This window comes from Macrotis lagotis, chromosome 3, assembly GCF_037893015.1.
Source record: "Macrotis lagotis isolate mMagLag1 chromosome 3, bilby.v1.9.chrom.fasta, whole genome shotgun sequence".
In the NCBI taxonomy this organism is placed as follows: Eukaryota; Metazoa; Chordata; class Mammalia; order Peramelemorphia; family Peramelidae; genus Macrotis; species Macrotis lagotis.
In genome coordinates this window covers 234082867-234101762 of record NC_133660.1, presented here as the reverse complement: position 1 = coordinate 234101762, position 18896 = coordinate 234082867, and the positions used below count along the sequence as shown (strand labels likewise).

Here is an 18896-nt window from a genome sequence, read left to right as displayed (position 1 = left end):
AGATAAAACCTAAAACAGATTAATTAGCTAGAATAAAATTAAAAATCAGATAGCATTAACATTTCTATTAATAACAAGAATTTGGGGCAGCTAGGTGGCACAATGGATAGAGCACCGGCCCTGGAGTCAGGAGTGCCTGAGTTTAAATCCAGCCTCAGACACTTAATAGTTACCTAGCCGTGTGGCCTTGGGCAAGTCACTTTAACCCCATTGTCTTGCAAAAGCTAAAAAAATAAAATAAAATAAAATGATGACGAGAATTTACACAAAAGTTTGATAGGAAATAAGATGTTTTTATTTAATAATTTTAAAATGTTTTAGGATTCATTTTCTTTCATCTACTAACATCTGATTTTATTTTATTTTATTTTATTTGTTAGATTTTTCAAGGCAAAGGGTTTAAGTGGCTTGCCCAAGGCCACACGGCTAGGTAACTATTAAGTGTCTGAGGTCGGATTTGAACCCAGGCACTCCTGACTCCAGGGCCGGTGCTTTAACCACTGCGCCACCTAGCCAACCTAACATCTGATTTTAAACAACAGGTACAAGAGGAGGGACTTTATCAAATCAGGTAACAAAATACAATAAAAAAAAGCATTAAAGCAAGAAATAGAATTTAACACTAATTTAGATTTGAGTTTTTAAAATATATTTATCAACTTAAAAAGCTATCATTCTCTTAGGTAAAGAGAGGGTGATATTGTCAAAATGAAGGGTCTTTCTATGCTGCAACAAATTTTTGTTTTTTTTTTAGGTTTTTCAAGGCAAATGGGGGTTAAGTAGGCTTGCCCAAGGCCACACAACTATGTAATTATTAAGTGTCTGAGGTCGGATTTGAACTCAGGGACTCCTAACTCCAGGGCCAATGCTCTATCCATTGTGCAACCTAGCCGCCCCCTATGCTGCAATAATCTTAAACTCATTCATTAACTATATGTAAAGTCACACCATTAAAAATAAATTACAAAAGTATGAGATGATGTACAGTTCCCAGTTGTAACTAGGGGAGAATTAACAAGGTTAATAGATTACAGTAGAAGATAAAATAGTCAATTCCAATTACAAGAATCGCTTTTGCACTAACAAAATCCGTAAGGCTAGGATAAGAACAGAAATCACATATAAAAAAAGTCACATTATCTGGTTAAGATCCAACACCCAAGCTATACAGAGAAATAAAACAATTATATAACACGAAAAGTCATTCCCCAGTGGATAAAATGTCTAAGAACATGAATATTCTCAAAAGAAGAATTGCAAACTTTTAACAAGTATTTGAGAGCCTGATGAAATCATAAGAGAAATCAAAGAAAGCTGCCCCACAGGTTCACCAGTGTGCATTTGATGTTTTAGACAGAATATTGCCAAAGATGACAAAAGAATATGAATAATCGGTATTAGAGAGGCAAAATAAAAACATCAAAAAAAAAAAAAAACCCACACCAATATACTACTGGTGAAGCCTTGAACTGGTCTGGGATTTTATTTTTTTTAAGGTCTTTACAAGGCAAATGGGGTTAAGTGGCTTGCCCAAGACCACACAAATAGGTAATTATTAAGTGTCTGAGGCCGGATTTGAACTCAGGTCCTCCTGACTCCTGGGCTGGTGCTCTATCCACTGTGTCACCTAGCCACCCCAGGTCTGGGATTGTTAATAGGAATATTTACTCCTCAGTTACCATTAAACTCCACAAACGAGATCTTGATTTCCTAGTTAATGGAAACTTTAAGAAAGTTATAGAGAAAATGTTAATAATGTAAATTAAACTTCAAAGTCATACTCACTTTTTTTAAAGGCAAGTCAGCACACCCGGATATAAAAATATAAAATGGAATTGCTGACACATCATAAAAAAATAACTATAAAATATAGAGAGTTAGGGAAAAACTTTATATAAACTGATAGAAAGTAAAGTAAGCAAAGTCAGGAAAATAATCTCAACAATAACTAGAATGTAGGCAGGAAGAGCAATGAAATGAAAATGGACACTAGATAATTATAATGATTAAGGTTGGTAACAAAGATCAGAGGAGAAAATGTACCTTCTAATTCATGTCTTTGAAGGGCTTAGGAACTAAAAGGTATGAAATATGTAATTCATAAACTGTCAAACTCAGCTGATGTGTTGCTTAGGTTTGATAAAATGCTCTCCTCCCCTTTTCTTTTTAAAACATTGTTACATGTTTCAGTACTGTTAGAAGCAGTTGGTGAGAGGGTGGATAAAATGCTCCAGTAGACTGCCCCCTTCTATCAATTTTTGAGTTTCTCCCTATCTACTGGCTATTGCTTACAAACACATATATATTTCCCCCATTCTTTAAAAACCTTCACTTAATCCAAGTATCCCTAATAGCTATCACCCTATATTAATCTACAATCAATGGCTCTACTTCAGTGGTTCTACTTCTTTCTTCTTAATACAGTCTTCAAAACCTTCTGCAGTCTGGTTTCTGCTCTTAGCATTCAAGTGAAAACTGTTCCCTCCAAATTGTCAATGATCTTGATGACCAAATGTAAAGTCTTTTTTTCAATCTTCATTAATTCTTGACCTCATCGCAGCTTTTGATTTGTTGAACTATTTATTGATCCTCTTCTCCTATATACTCACATCTGAGTTTTTAATGACACTGCTTTTTCAAGTTTTCTTTCTATCATTCTGACAGTTCTCTAGTCTTATTTAATTCTCGATATTTGACTGACCTACTATGTTGTCCACTATAATCTCCACAAGGGACACAACAGACAAGTTTTTTAAAGGTGAATCATATGATCCAAAAATTGCTGCTTATTCCATTCAAATATATTTAAGTGTAAAACAATTACGTTTACCTTAAATTATAAATTCTAATTTACATAAACCCACTATAACAATAACAAAAATGCAAAGTCAACTAGACAGGTAAAAATTTGTTTAGGTGGGCCATATTAGATATTAAGACTCTGTGATGACTCTGGGTCGGGTAGCCATGGCGGCCCGTGTCCTTTTCCACTGCCTGCCCTCCCGCCCCCGGGGCCCTGCACTCGCCTGGCTTCGGGGCGGAGGGGGGCGGGCGGTGGTGGTGGTGGTGGTGGTGGTGGTGGTGGTGGTGGTGGTGGTGGTGGTGGTGGCGGAGGCCCGCGGGCCGGGCCGGGCCTGGCCTAGCCCCCACTCACACGCAGGTGTCAGGAATATCCTTACAGTTGAGCCGCCGATATAGTGACATGCCCCCTCTGACACTGGAGAGCATTAAGGACCGTGTCCTCTATGTCTTGAAACTATATGATAAGATTGACCCAGAAAAGTTTTCAGTATCTTCCCATTTCATGAAAGACCTGGGCTTGGACAGTTTGGACCAAGTAGAAATTATAATGGCCACAGAAGATGAATTTGGGTTTGAAATTCCTGACATAGATGCTGAAAAGTTAATGTGTCCACAAAAGATTGTAGATTATATTTCAGATAAGAAAGATGTGTACCAATAAAGTAATTTTTTTTAAATCAAAGAACTCGGATGATCCCAGCCAGTGTCTGAATGTGAGAACACATTAAGAGACTGCTGCTGCTTTTGTTGGACTATTTCTGTTGGAACTATATATTTAAGTTGTCTAAATATGTGTTGACCTTTAAAAATAAATATATAAAATAAAAAAAGACTCTGATTTCTTCATTTCCTTTGTTTTTTGCATTCAAGCTATTTTTGGTAATATGCTATAATCTATTTACATCCACCATTGTCCTTTGAGTTCTTGGTCATTTTAATTTGTCTGATTATCACAGAGGAATATGATTTACTATAATGCAGCCTTGCTAGAAAATTAAAATTAAAGACTTTGTAGTTGTATGTAGGTTGAGATCATTAAAGGCAATAAAAGCACTATTTCCCAACAATGACTCAGTTCAAATCTCTTACTATGCAATTTTGGGTCTTGGGTCATTATGCATCTATAAGTGAATAAAGAAAGATGCAAACAGTGATGGAGTAATGGGTTTATCATCCAATTGTGAGTAGTAATATGCCTTTTTCAGTCACAGACCAGAGTTCAAATTCATTATTAAGACAGTTGTATGACATCGCGCAAATCACTGAATCTGTTTACTTTGGTTTTATTATGTGTAATAAAATGAGGTAATGTCTTTAAAGTGTTTTGTCAATCTTTAAAGTGCTAAAAGCTAAGCTATTATTACTGTTGTTTTTACTGATTATTATGGTATTTTAGAACTTTTCACAATTAACATAATGCTATCTTTAAAAATATATATTTTTAGATCCTGGAACTGGTAATCTTTTGTTGTGGCTTTATAATATCCGATACATCTATATTTGCTTTTAAATACCCTGCTAAATGATAATACTCAAGAAATTACTAAGAGAGTAACTTTGATAAGTCAGGTCTGACCTGGAATCTTAGATTATTTGGAAAGAATTTTGTGAAGAAAAATTTCAAGGTTATAGTCTAATCTGAGAAAAGTTAATTCTTAAAATCAACAAACAATAAAGAAATGATAATATGCAATTGTAATTGCAATTTGTCATTGGTTTTTATAAAGTTAAATAAAACAACTCAATAAAATATGAATCATTAGTTTAAAAAGAAAATTTTCTTACTCTGAAATAGTTTTACAAAAAGCTGCCACCTCCTCATTCTGGATTTCAACTTCTTGTAAAAGAGAACTTCCAGTTGACAAACTACTGGTCCCACAGTCTTTCTGAAATTAGAAAAAATACTTTTATTTTAATAGTAAGTTTTTAAAAATGTAAGTAAAATATTCACCGTGGTAATATTCAAATTTCATGAAATATTTTTGTTTCATTGGGAATGGTGTTACACATCTAAAAGTTATTTAACACAAATTGTGGCATTTGAATGTGATAGAAAACTATTGTTTTGTAAGAAAGCATGAATGGAAAACCCAGGGGCGGAGCCAAGATGGCAACAAGAAAGGATGGAGTCTTAGGCGCTCTCTGATAAAACTTGAAACTAAGGACTCTAACTAAACTTTCGAGAGACAGAACCCACAAAGGGACCCAGAGAGGCAGTTCTTCTACTCAAGGTAACCTGGAAAAGAGCAGAAATGCTCTGCCAGAGGGAAAGAACTTCAGCCTCCCGGAGGCAGCCCCAGGACAGTGGGAGCCTCAGCTCACAGCAGCTAGGAAGTCTCCTGAGCTACACCCCAGGGAGCACCGGGCACAAAGTGGGGGAACAGCGGGGGACCTCTGCCAGAGCGAGCCCAGCCCCCAGGGCACACAGAGAGGTGGTCTTTGGGAGCCCAGATCCAGGAACAGAAGCAGGAGCCCGTAAGCAGGAGCCCCCAGGGTATGAGCCCATTGAGCAGAGGGAGGGGAATGAAGAGAGACTAGAGTTCTGTCCTCTGCCCCTGGAACAGGACTCTGGGGCTCTGAACACGTTCAAATACTGATCGCAGTCTAGGCCCCCACACAGAACAGCAACAGCCCCCTCCACCTCAGGCCGGTGGTAGAAGGGAGCGCATATGGTTGTTCACAGACCAGGAGGGAGGACAGAGCCTCACACTGAGACCCTTGTGGGAGTGCCCCAAAAGCTCAGGAAGCACCCCCAAAACAGGCTTAGGCTGGGAAAACGAGCAAGCAGAGAAAAAAGAGGAACACCATTGAGAAATATATTATCTATGATCCCAAGAAGGATGGATATACTCAGTCTGAAGATGAGGAAACACAAGCTCCTGCATCTAAAGACTCCCAGAAAAACAGAAACTGGGCTCAGGCTGTGACAGAGCTCAAAAAAGACTTTGAAAATCAAATGAGGGAGTTAGAAGAAAAACTGGGAAAAGAAATGAGAGAGATGCAGGAAAAACATGAAAATGAAGTCAGCAGCTTAGTCAAGGAAATCCAAAAAAAGGCTGAAGAAAACAGCATGCTAAAAACCAGCTTAGGTCAAATGGATAAAACAGTTCAAAAAGTTATTGAGGAGCAGAATGCTTTAAAAAGCAAAATTGGCCAGATGGAAAAAGAGATAAGAAAACTCTCTGAGGAGAACGAATCCTTCAGACAAAGAATAGAATTCAGGGAGATTGATGAATTTACCAGAAATCACAAATCAATACTTCAAAACCAAAAAAATGAAAAATTAGAAGAAAATGTGAAATATCTCATTGAAAAAACTGATGTGGAAAACAGACTTAGGAAAGATAATTTAAAAATTATTGGAATACCTGAAAGTCATGATCAGGAAAAGAGCCTTGACATCGTTTTCAAAGAATTACTACAGGAAAATTGCCCTGATATTCTAGAAGCAGAGGGCAAAATAGAAATGGAGAGAATCCACCAATCCCCCGGAGAAAGCGATCCCAAAAAACCAACCCCTAGGAATATTATAGCCAAGTTCCAGAACTCCCAAGTCAAAGAGAAAATATTACAAGCAGCCAGAAGGACACAGTTCAAATATCATGGAGCTGCAGTCAGGATCACACAGGACTTAGCAGCAACTACATTGGAAGCTCATAGGGCTTGGGATATAATATACCAGAAGGCAAAAGAGCTTAGAATGCAGCCAAGAATGAACTACCCAGCAAGGCTGAATGTCCTCTTCCAGGGAAAAAGATGGACTTTCAGTGAACCAGGGTAATTTCAAAGGTTCCTTTTGGAATGGCCAGAGCTGAACAGAAGGTTTGATCTTCAGATACAGGACTCAGGTGAAGCATGGAGATTGGAGGAGAGGGAGGAAATATGAGGGACTTAATGAGGATGAATTGCATGTATTCCTGCATACAAAAATGACACTGATAATACTCATATGAACCTTCTCAGTTAATAGAGCAGGTAGAGGGAGCTTTTATAGTTGAAGCACAGGAGAAAGCTGAATTTCAAGATAAAATATGGTGTAAAAATGGAGTCAATAGAAAAAAAGGGAAATGTAATTGGGAGAAAGAAAAAGGAGAGGGGAAATAAGCCAAGATAGTTCACATAATAAGATTTTTTTTATTACAATGAGCTATTGCAATGATATGGAAGGGGGGAGGCAAGGGGGAATGAGGGAAGCTTTGCTCTCATCAGAGATGGCTAGGAGAGGAAACAGCAAATATACTCAATGGGGTTAGGCATCTGGAGTAAGAAGGAGGGGGGAGCAGGGGGAAGGGGTAGGGATGTGAATAAAGGAGAGGATGGACCATGGGGGGAGAGTGGTCAGATATAACACACTTTCTTTTTTACTTCTTGCAAGGGGCTGGGATTGGAAGGCCTGCCCAGGACCATGGGGCCAGGTGGATTCTGGGCCTAAGGGGTGGTATGGGGGCTCAGGGCTTCTTGGCCCCAGCACCAGGGATCTGTCTGCTGTGCCACTCAGCGACCCTAAAGCAGAGTCAAAGTGAAAGGAGAGAGAAAATATAGTACATGGTAGTGGAGAAATAAGAAAGGAGGGAGTTGCAATCAGCAATGGCAATGTTGGAGAAATATGGAAGTAACTTTTGTGATGGACTTATCATAAAGAATGTGATCCACCCGTGACAGAGTTGTTGGTGTTGGAACAAAGACTGAAGCACACTTTTTGTTATTATTATTATTTGGGGGAAGGTGTAGGGCAAGGGGGGCTGGGTGGCCTGCCTGGGGCCACATAGCAGGGTGATCTTTGGGTGTCTGGGGCCGGATTTGGACCCGGGTGCTCCTGGCTCAAGGGCCAATGCTCTGTCCGCCACCCAGCCACCCCTACTATTATTACTATTTTATTTTATTTGGGGTCTTTTTTTTTCTTCTTTTTGGTTTTTGCAGGGCAGTGGGGATCAGGTGGCTTGCATGTCACATGGCTGGGGGATTGTTGGGTCTACGGGGCTGGATGTGGGCTCGGGTGTTTGTGGCTCCAGGGCTGGTGCTTTGTCCATTGCGCCACCTGGCCATACCTACAATTATTACTATTTTTTTTATTTTAATTTTTTTCTCTCCCCTTTATTGCTCAAACAAGTCTATATTCATGGGGGGAAGGGGGTACTTCGTTTACTCTTAAACAAGAATATTTTATTAATGTAAAAAAAAAATTTGTACAAAATGAGAATAAAAAAATGAAATTTAAAAAAAACAGCATGAATGGAGGTGCAAGCTAGGTGGCACAGTGGATAGAACACCAGTCCTGAAGTCCCAGGAAGACAAAACACCAGACCTGAGTTCAAATCCACCCACAGACACTTGATACTTACCAGCTGTGTGACCTGGGGTAAGTCACTTAACACACTGCCTCATTAAAAAAAAGACTCAATAAAATAGAACCACAAAGAAATAATCAATGGCAGACTTCAGAAAAGCCTCGATAGTCTTACATGAACTGATACTGAGGGCAGTGAGCAGAACCAGAGGTACATTGTACACATTAACAGCAACATTGTGTAATGATCAAATATGATATACCTTAGTTCTCAGTAGAGTACATTAAAAGATAACTCTAAAGGGCTTGAAATGAAATCCACATCCATAGAAAGAACTATGGCATTTGAATGCAGACAAAAGCAATACTATTTTTCCATTAAAAAAAATATTTTAAACACTCTACAGTTTTTTTACCCTCTCATGGTTTTTTGTTCCCTCTTTGTTCTGAGTCTTCTTTCACAATAGGACTAATATGGAAAAAATGTTTAATATAGTTATACATGTAAAACCTGTATCAGCTTACTCACTGTCAAGGACAGGGGGAGAGGGAAAAGAGGGAGGGAGAAAAATATGAAACTCAAAAGTCTTAACCAAAAAAAAAATTTTTTTTTGCATAAGTGTCTTGCCCAAGGCCACACAGCTAGGTAATTATTAAGTGATTGAGACCAGATTTGAACCCAGGTACTCCAGGACCGGTGCTTTATCTACTGCACCACCTAGCCACCCCGAAAAAATTTTTTAATTGAGAATGGTATCATCATCATCATCATCATGGAATACTACTGCTCTATAAGAAATCATGAGCATGAGGACCTTCAGAAAAGTCTGTTAAAATTGGCATGAATTGATGCTGAATGAAGTGAGCAGAACCAGGAGAACATTGTACATATTAACAGTAACATTGTGAAATGATGAATTATGCTGGGCTAAGTTCAGGACAATTCTAAAAAAGACTTATGATGAAGTTTCTTTGTCATAGCATAATTAATTATCCTTTGAAGCTGGCTTGGTAAAAACCTAATTAGATTTTCATAATTCCCTCCAGGCACAATAAAAGGTCAATCTGACATTGGTAAAAATGTACATGTCATTCAAACATCAAAGTATTAATTAGGAAACTGGACAACTAACATCAAAGTGTTCATCTATCAACAGTAAACATCTACCGTTCATTTACTTGATCTTTCATATTAATAATCATGTTAATGAATTATGTGGTAACCTATAAATAGCAACTAGATTCAAATCTCAGCTCAGTTAACTGAATAACTGAAGAACCTGGACTAGGGATCCAGAAAGTCTCTTTCACTTCTCAGTCTTACTCTTTTTTCCCCCCACTATGATCAAAAGTTTAAGAAGAAAAAAATCTTCTATCTCCCCCTAAAAAAGGAGTATTTACAGAAATACTAATCAAATGCAACCTTAGAGAAATGTCACATAACACATTCTAAAACATTTATGATCATATAAAAGAAAATATTAGCAAGAAGTCCATACCCTAACATTTAAACAATGACAGAGAATATAACTTGTTTAAGAGACATGTAAATATTAATTATTACTTGAAAGATAGTGTCTATTCCTATAATTTGGGAGTATATGGAGAAAATATATAGTGAAAACCAATTAGGAATGGAAAGTTAGTGTTCTTCTCCAACATAAGAGAAGCTGTGTGTTGCAATGGAAATCAAGGTTTGAAATCCTAGTCTAGACAATTTCTCATCTATATGAGACTCAGGACATTATACCTAAGTTTATCTTTAAATGGATATAATAGGAGGCATCTAGGTGGCTGGAGCAGTAGATAAAGCACTAACCACGGAGTCAGAAGGCCCTGAGTTCAAATCCAGCCTCAGACATTTACTAATTACCCAGTTTGTGTGACCTTGGGTAAATCACTTAAAAACATTGCCTTACCAAAAGGGGGGGGGGGGGGGCAGCTAGGTGGTGCAGTGGATAAAACACTGGCCCTGGAATCAGGAGTACCTGGGTTCAAATCCAGTCTCAGATATTTAATAATTACCTAGCTGTGTGGCCTTGGGCAAGCCACTTCACCACATTTGCCTGGCAAAAAAAAAAACCCTAAAAAAAATAAAATAAAATAAATGGTATAATAACCACTTATAGGGCTATTAAAAGAAGAGTACTCTGTAAACCTTAAAATGCTTATAGATATAGGAATTAAAATTAAGCAAATGTAGAAGCGTATGACTGACTCTATCTGGAGTCAAAAAAAGACCTAGATTTCAATTCGGACTCATCCACTAGTGCAACTGAAGAAAAATCACAGTATCTCTCTCAAATCTCACTTTATTCATCTATAAAACAAGGGTAATAATACTTGTATTTCCACCTCACAAAAATGTTAAAACACTTTGGAAACCACAATGTGTTACAAAAATGGGAACTATTTTCTTCTCTGGAGGAAGAGAAGCTATTTGAAGACCAGCACTAGAGTGGGATTTTTAAATCTCAAAAATTTCCAGTGTCTAGTAATAATATATAATCTTAAGCAAAAGAGTAAGCATTTAACTTGCTGAATTCATTTCAAATTAATAAATGTCCAACTCTTAAAATTTCAAAAATTAATTTGTAGAAATATTTAATATTCCTAAAAATTTCTCAGAAAATAATGTGGGTCATTGTGATAATCTTCTGATTCTCATACTAGCTCAACTACAACAGTTATAAGTTATACATAACAACAGTTATAAGTAATATAAGTTATAAGTAATCTGTCAGAATAATCTGTTTTCATTAATACTCTATCCATTCCTCATTTGTTCAGTTCTAATTTGGGCCAGAACAAATTTTTAACTAAAGAATTTAGATGATTATTTAGGAAAAAAAAAAGATTCTACAAGGAAACGGGAAGTGAGCCTGCTGAGCAAGAAGAAAAACACCCCTTTTAGTTGAGCTTTCAACACAAAGCATAAAAATCCAGGCCAGGAAATGAACACAAAGTTGTTCTTTTTCCACTAATATAATGAAGAAGCTGAAAAGGCTATGCAGCTAAATTTTATTTTCTAATAACTCATATAAATCAGTGGGTCCCTAAACCTACTTTCTTTAAATTTTTTCATTAGTTCCTTTGATATTCTTGAATGCTTGTTCTTCCAAATGAATTGTTATTTTTTCTAACAGTAATTTTTTTTTGTAATTTAATTGAGATGGCATTAAAATATAAATTAGTTTAGGTAAACTTGTCATTTTTTATTACATTGGTCCTGTCTACCCAAATGATTATTTCTCCTATTATTTAAATCTGATTTTATTTATGTGAAAAGTTTTCCATAATTTTGTTCAACTACATGCAAATATAGTTTAACATTCATTTTTTATAAGATTTTGAGTTCCACATTTTTATGTTTTCCAATCTTACCTAATAACATATTAACTACATTAGTTATGTTGTAAAAGAAGAATCAAAATAAAAGGGAAAAAATATGAGGGGGAAAAAATCATAAAGTATTCAGTCTCCATAGTTCTTTCTCTATTTGTGAATAGTTTAAAGAACAATTAATCATATTATATACTATTTAGAAAAAAGAGATGAAAGAGCCCTACCAAATTTATTTTATGATGCAATGAGTTGGGTTTGAATACCCAAACCAGAAGAGGCAAAACAAGAAAGAAAACTATAGAGTTGTGTGATTTTGTTATCTCTAATGTTTTATTTCTTCCTTTTGGATCAGATTCTTTTCTCGCAACACATTCAATTTCAATCTCTGCTTATCATGGGATGCAACTGTAAAGCCTGTATCAGATTGCCTTCTGTTGGGGGAAGAGAGGGAGGGAAGGAAGGGAGAAAAATTGTGAAAATCAAAACCTTACAAAAAATAGTTGGTAAAAACTACCATTGTATGTAATTGGAAAACAAAATATTTACATAACAATAAAAAAGAAATAAAACTATAGATCAATTTTCCTAATGAATACTGATGCAAAAATTTTAAATATTAGCAAAGTGATTACAGCAACATATCACAAGGGTCATCCACTATAACCAGGAGATTATCTATACCAGGAATAGTTCAATACTAGGAAAACTATCAGCAAAATTGACCAAATGAACAGAAATCATGATTATATCAATAGATGCAGAAAGAGCCTTTGACAAAATATAGCACCCATTACTTTTAAAAACACTTACAGAGCATAGGAATAAATGGAGCTTAGCCATATCATGGTAAATAATATTCATTTAAAACCACTAGCAAGAATTATCTATAGTGGGAATAAGTTAAAAGCTTAAACAAATATAATCCAGGGGTGAAGCAAAGATGCCCATTCTCTATTATATAACATTGGTCTAAAAATGTTGACTACAGCAATAAAAAGAAACTAATGGAACCAAAAAGGGCAATGAAGAAACAAAACTATCACTTTTTTGTAGATGATATAATGTTATACTCAGAAAATCCTAGAGAATCAACTTAAAAACTACTTGAAAAGATCAACTTTAGCAAAGTTGCAGGATAAAAAAGAAACATAAAAATCATTAGCATTTTTTCATATTACTGAAGTCTAGCAGCAAGAGCTAAAAAAAGAAATTTGACACTGCTGATCACCTTTTCCCAAACTCTTTCCTCTTTAAGCTTTTCTATTATTTTACTCTCCTGCTTCTCTTCCTCTTAGTCCAACCACTCCTTTTCTGTTCCCTTTGCTGGTAATACCCATTAACCCTTATTGTTTACAAGGCTCTATCCTCATCCTTTTCTTTGCTTAACATACATTTCATTTGATAATCTCATCAACTCAATTACCATCTCTGTAATTCCAACCAAGATGTCTATGAGAGGCTGACCACTTAGCTCTCATAAATATACTCTAATTCAATCTAAAGTTTGCACCAGACAGCACAATAAGAAAGAAATTCCATCACAAACTACAGTAAGGGAGCGGCTGGGTGGCACAGTGGATGGAGCACCGGCCCTGGAGTCAGGAGTAGCTGGGTTCAGGTCCAGCCTCAGACATTAGCTGTGTGGCCTTGGGCAAGCCACTTAACCCCACTGCCTTGCAAAAACCTTAAAAAAAAAAAAGACAAGAGGGTGGAGAGAAGACAGGCACAGTTCCAAAGTCTCCTGATCTCTTCCCCATCTACCACATGAAACAAACCTCTTAAAAGAAATACGAATCAGGAAACCCAGAAAGAAAAGCCAGGAGAAGAAAATCTACCTCAGGATTTGTCTCCCGCAGCAGCCTTGGCTGAGTACAGGTGAGTCTGAGCTCCAAGGGAAGATCAGCCAGACCAACAGCTGAATCGGAACTGGGAGTCTGAGGGCCCGAGAGCCGGACCTGCTGGATCAGCGGTGGGGCTGGACGAAGGGGGGCTTGGGTCCGCGGGGAATCAGAGGCGCTGGTGTTGGTGGTGTCCCCCTGGAGCTCAGGGAAGGGGCTGCGGGGAGAGGTCTGGTGCAGGACAGCTGGGGACACCATCCCTGGGCTCCTCAGGTCTGAGAAACTCTGAGCCCACGCCTCCATTGCACAGAGGCCTCCTCCCAAACAAATGCAAATTATTTCTGCCTCAGGCCCGGGTGTGTGAGCAAAAGAACCAGCCCAGCTGAGGAATCACCTCTGGTCAGGGTAAAGCCCACCATTGATTGAAGGCAAAAGAATTCAATAGCTCCAATTCCCTCCCTCAAGCAAAGGGAGAAGGCCTCGCAACCAAGGTCACAGACACCCCAGAAAGGGCACCCAGCTCCTCCTACTGGCCAGCCAGAGAAACTGCACTCAGTAAAGCCTTTAGAGATCCCAAGCCCAGGTGAACCAGCCCCACCCAACTCAAGGTCTTAGCATAATGAAGAAGGGTAGGCAGAAAGGTGGATCCATAGAAAAATTCCTGGAAAGGAAAGACCCCAACCCAGAGAGACCTGGAACCTCTGAGGAGAATACAATCTGGTCTCCAGCACAGAAAGACTTCCTTGAAGAAATAAGGAAGGAGTTGAAAAATCAACTGGTAAATTTGGGGGAGACAATTAATACCTTGCAAAATGAGAATAATTCTCTCAGATCCTCAAATGAGCAAATGCAAAAAGAAATTAATTCTCTCAAAACCTCAATTGGTCAAATGGAAAGCTCTTTTAAAAGTAGAATCGACCAATTGGAAAAGGTTAATGAAGAAAACTCCTCCCCCCCAAAAATAATGGAGTCTACAGAAACTAATGACTCCACGAGACAGCAAGAGTCAGTTAAACAAAATCAAAAAACAGAAAGAAATAGAAGCAAATGTGAAATACCTCATCAACAAAACCACTGACCTTGAGAATTAGATCGCAGAGGGGAAACCTGAAAATTATAGGACTTCCTGAAAACACTGAAGAGAAAAAAAGCCTGGACTTAATATTAGAGGATCTAGTGATGGAAAACTGCCCTGACATCATGGAATCGGAAGGCAAAGTAGTTATTGAAAGAGTACATCGATCCCCACCAGAAAAAGATCCTAAAAGGAAAACACCAAGGAATGTTGTGGCCAAACTCCAGAACTATCAGATAAAAGAGAAAATCCTGCAAGCAGCCAGAAAGAAACAATTTAAATATCAAGGAGCCACAGTAAGGATCACGCAGGACCTGGCTGCATCAACTTTAAGGGATCAAAGGGCCTGGAACGAGATATTTTGAAGAGCAAGGGAGCTTGGAATGCAGCCAAGAATCTACTTTCCTGCAAAGCTGAGCCTTCTCTTCCAGGGAAAAAGATGGGACATTTAACGAAATGGAAGAATTCCAAAAATTTCTGATGAAAAGACCAGAGCTAAACAAAAAATCTGGTTATCAAACAGGAGGTTCAAGAGACACATGAAAAGGTAAAAAAAAAAAGGGGGGGGTGGTAAAAGGAAAAAAATGCAATCCAGCAAGTTGAAACTGGCTATATCCCAGCATGGGGGGGGGGGGGGTAGAGACTCTCATAAATCCTGAGAATCCTGAGAAATGTAACTCTAACAGAGAAAATATACCTAGCCAGAAATGCTGGACATCCATGACCTATCCATGAGACTGATATCTAATGGGATGTAACTGGCTTTAACTCCACTGGGGAGAAAGACTCTAATAACTCTCAGGAATTTTGACTCTATTCAACAGAATATACTGAACTAGAAGGGACAGACACTCAGAATTTTCTATGACTTAGAAGGAATGATCTAAAAAAATACACTACCTCCCTAAAAAGGGGGACAGGAAAGGGACGGGAGGAGGGAGGGGATTGAATGGGACAAATCTCATTAAAGTAAGAGGTACCAAAAACCTATGGTAATAGAGGGGAAGAAAGGAGTAGAGGAGAAACACCTGAATCATCTTCTCATCAGACTTGGCTTAAAGTCAACCTACACATATTCAGTTAACTTATAAAACATCTAACCTTTCAAGAAGTAAAAGGGGAAAAGGGGAGGGTGGACAGAGAAAGGGAAGGGGAGTGGAGGAAATAAGGGAAATAACAAAAGGAAGGAAAGGGAACAGGGAAAGGGGAAAGAAAGGGGAGGGTGTGATATAGGAGGGCAAACACACTGAAGGGGGGGTGGTATTCAAAAACAAAATACTGGGGAATATGGATAAAAGGGGGGAAAGGGGCAAAAATACAAACAGAGGGAAGATAGCACAGAGGGCAATAAAGAATTAGTAATCATAACCTTAAATGTGAACGGGATGAACTCTCCCTTAAAACGTAAGCAAATAGCAGAGTGGATTAAAAAACAGAATCCTACAATATGCTACTTACAAGAAACTCATTTGAAGCAGAGAGATACATATAAAATAAAGGTAAAAGGTTGGAGCAATATATTTTGCTTCAGCTGAAGTAAAAAAAGCAGGGGTAGCAATCCTTATCTCAGACAAAGCAGCAGCAAAAATAGATAGCATTAAAAGAGATAAGGAAGGAAATTTTATCCTCCTAAAAGGTCATTGTTGGAAGGGATGTGGGAAATCTGGGACACTATTACACTGTTGGTGGAGCTGTGAACTCATCCAACCCTTCTGGAGAACTATTTGGAACTATGCCCAAAGGGCAACAAAAATGTGCATACCCTTTGACCCAGCAATACCACTACTGGGTCTATACCCTGAAGAGATGAGGAAAAAGGGTAAAAACATTACTTGTACAAAAATATTTATAGTAGCCCTGTTTGTGGTGGCAAAGAATTGGAAATCCAGTAAATGTCCTTCAATTGGGGAATGGTTTAGCAAACTGTGGTATATGTATGTCATGGAATACTATTGTTCTAGTAGAAATCAGGAGGGATGGGATTTCAGGGAAACCTGGAGGGATTTGCATAAACTGATGCTGAGTGTGGTGAGCAGAACCAGAAAAACACTGTACACCCTAACGGCAACATGGGAGTGATGTTCAATCTTGAAGGACTTGCTCATTCCATCAGCGCAACAATTGGGAACAATTTTTGGCTGTCTGTAAAGGAGAGTACCATCTGTATCCAGAAAAGGAGCTGTGGAGTTTGAACAAAGTACAAAGACTATTCCCTTTAATTCAGAAAAAAAAAAAAAACAGATGTCTTATGGTTTGATTTGGTTACCTCTGAGAATTCTGTTCTCTTTAAGGATATGATTTCTCTCTCATCACACCCAATTTGGATTGAGGTACAACATGGAAACAAAGTAAAGACTGACGGAGCGCTATCTGTGGGGTGGGGGTGGGGGGAGGGAAGCAAGATTGGGGGGGAAAACTGTAAAACTCAAATAATATCTTTAATAAAAATTAAAAAAAAAGAAACTACAGTAAGTCTCCCTCTCCCTCTCTGCTCTTATCCTAAGACAGCATTGAATGAAAATCCATTGATCTGAACCTCAAAATTTGAAGGGGGCAGGGGAACTAATGCTAGTAGGAGGAAGTTAAGGGGATCAATTGGGGACCACTTCCCCAGCCAAAACCTCTGTAGCCAGTAGAAGTTGACTATACCACAAAGTCCTAATTCAGAACTGAAGCTAGAGAGAGATAATAAATAAAACACCAAGCAATATTAAAAAATATTGTAGATCTAAAGATTTCCCCCACAAGAGAGAGTTACTCTAACTGGAAGCAATGACTCAAGGGGAAAAAAAATTGCTCTTCCTGAAGTACGATATATACACCTAGAGGAAATGAAGCAGGGGATTTTTTTAAAGAAGAGAGAAAAAAAAAGCTCTGGAAGACAGATTGGAAGGAAAAATTAGAACAATGTGTAAAATTCAAATAATAAACTCCCTGAAAAATTGAATAAAACCAAACAGAAATAATTGACTCCATGAGGTATCAATAAATATTAGAACAGGGCAGCTAGGTAAGCAGAGTGGTTAGAGCATGGGTCCTGAAGTCAGAAGGACCTAAGTTCAAATTGGACCCCAGACATTTAATAATTACCTAGCTGTGTGACCTTGGGTAAGTCACTTAAGCCGATTGTTTTGCAAAACAACAACAACAAACTAATAAAAATTTAGAACAGAAAACCAAATGATTGAAAAAATAAAAGAAAATTTGAGGTAGCTAAAATCAAAACAACTGGCCAGAGAAATAGGTCAAGAAATCATTGTAATCCCTGAAAACCATAACTGGAATCAGAAAAGCAGCCTATGTAATATATTTCAAGAACTCATAAATGAAAACTATCCAGGTCTATCAGAACCAGACAGAAAAATAAAAAAATCCAAGATCACCTCAGGAAAAAGACTTCAAACAGAAAAATTTCAAAAATGTCAAAGCCAAAATATAGAATATCAAAGAGAAAAAAGAAGAATCAAGGGAAAAGATCTGGCAAACAGAATCAATTCTGGGAAAATATAGAATCTTGCACCTTCTAAAATAAGTGAAAGGTTGTATTGAAATACATGTTCCAAAAAACACGAGAAATAAACTTACAACTAAGGATAACTTACCCTGAAAAGTTAAATATATATTCCTAACAAAGGGGAAAAAATGAACCTCTAATGGAAGAAGACTTTCAAGTCTTTCTGATGGAAATAAAAAAAAGACCTAAGTAGAAACTCTGAACTTTAAGTACAAGACTGTACAGAAATCTAAAAAAAGAAAAATGTATTTGAACAATTAAAAGTAGCTTGATATAGCTAGATAACATTATAATATGAGCAAAGGATATTGAGGAAATTAAGAAAACAAAACCTAGAGGTAGATTTGTTCTGTTCTGAGGTTTGAAGAGAGAAAAGGAGAAGTTTGCTATTCCTCATAAATGAGGTATGTGAGAAGAAAATACAAAGCTGGAAGAAGGGGTAGGGGAACAGCAAGTATAAAATGAACCTTGCACTTAATACACGTTTATTGATTGAAACAGGAAAGTTAAAGTCACTCAGACTCAGGCACAATTTTGGGTAGAATTGTATCATACAAAGTGAATGTGTGTTTGTGATATAATCAATTTGATATAATCAACCAAATTGATGCAGAATGAAATGAGCAGAACCAGAACATTAATGACACAGCAACACATGGTGATGATCAACTATATGAACTTGTTCATTTCAGCAGTATAATAATCAAATACAATCTTAAAATATTTATGATGGAAAAATACCATCCATATCCAGAAGTGGAGTTTAAAAGAAGATCAAAGCTTATTATCTTCAATTTCTTAAAGTTGTCATATATTAGGTCATTTTTTCCCTCTCTAATGTTTTATTTCTTCTGTTTGGATTTGATTCTTCTCTCACAACATGATCAATATGGGATCTACTTTTAGAATGGTTATTAAATGTAGAGTCTATAGCCTATTGCTTTCTATCAGAGGGAGGGGGAAGGAGAGGGAAGGGAGGAAAAGAGAAAACTGTAAAACTCAAAACCTTGAAAAACATGATTTTACTTCCATTGC

At 37.5% G+C, this 18896-nt stretch overlaps 1 protein-coding gene across 3 annotated transcripts in view; it reads right to left on the bottom strand.

Annotated features, from left to right (window-relative positions):
- PIK3C2A (phosphatidylinositol-4-phosphate 3-kinase catalytic subunit type 2 alpha) overlaps positions 1-18896 on the bottom strand; it is a 192084-nt gene that overhangs the window by 71288 nt on the left and 101900 nt on the right. For all 3 annotated transcript variants that reach the window (XM_074230187.1, XM_074230184.1, XM_074230185.1), the window contains one exon: positions 4588-4688. In XM_074230187.1, the coding sequence (XP_074086288.1) occupies positions 4588-4688 (101 nt within the window). The remainder of the gene's footprint in view (positions 1-4587; positions 4689-18896) is intronic.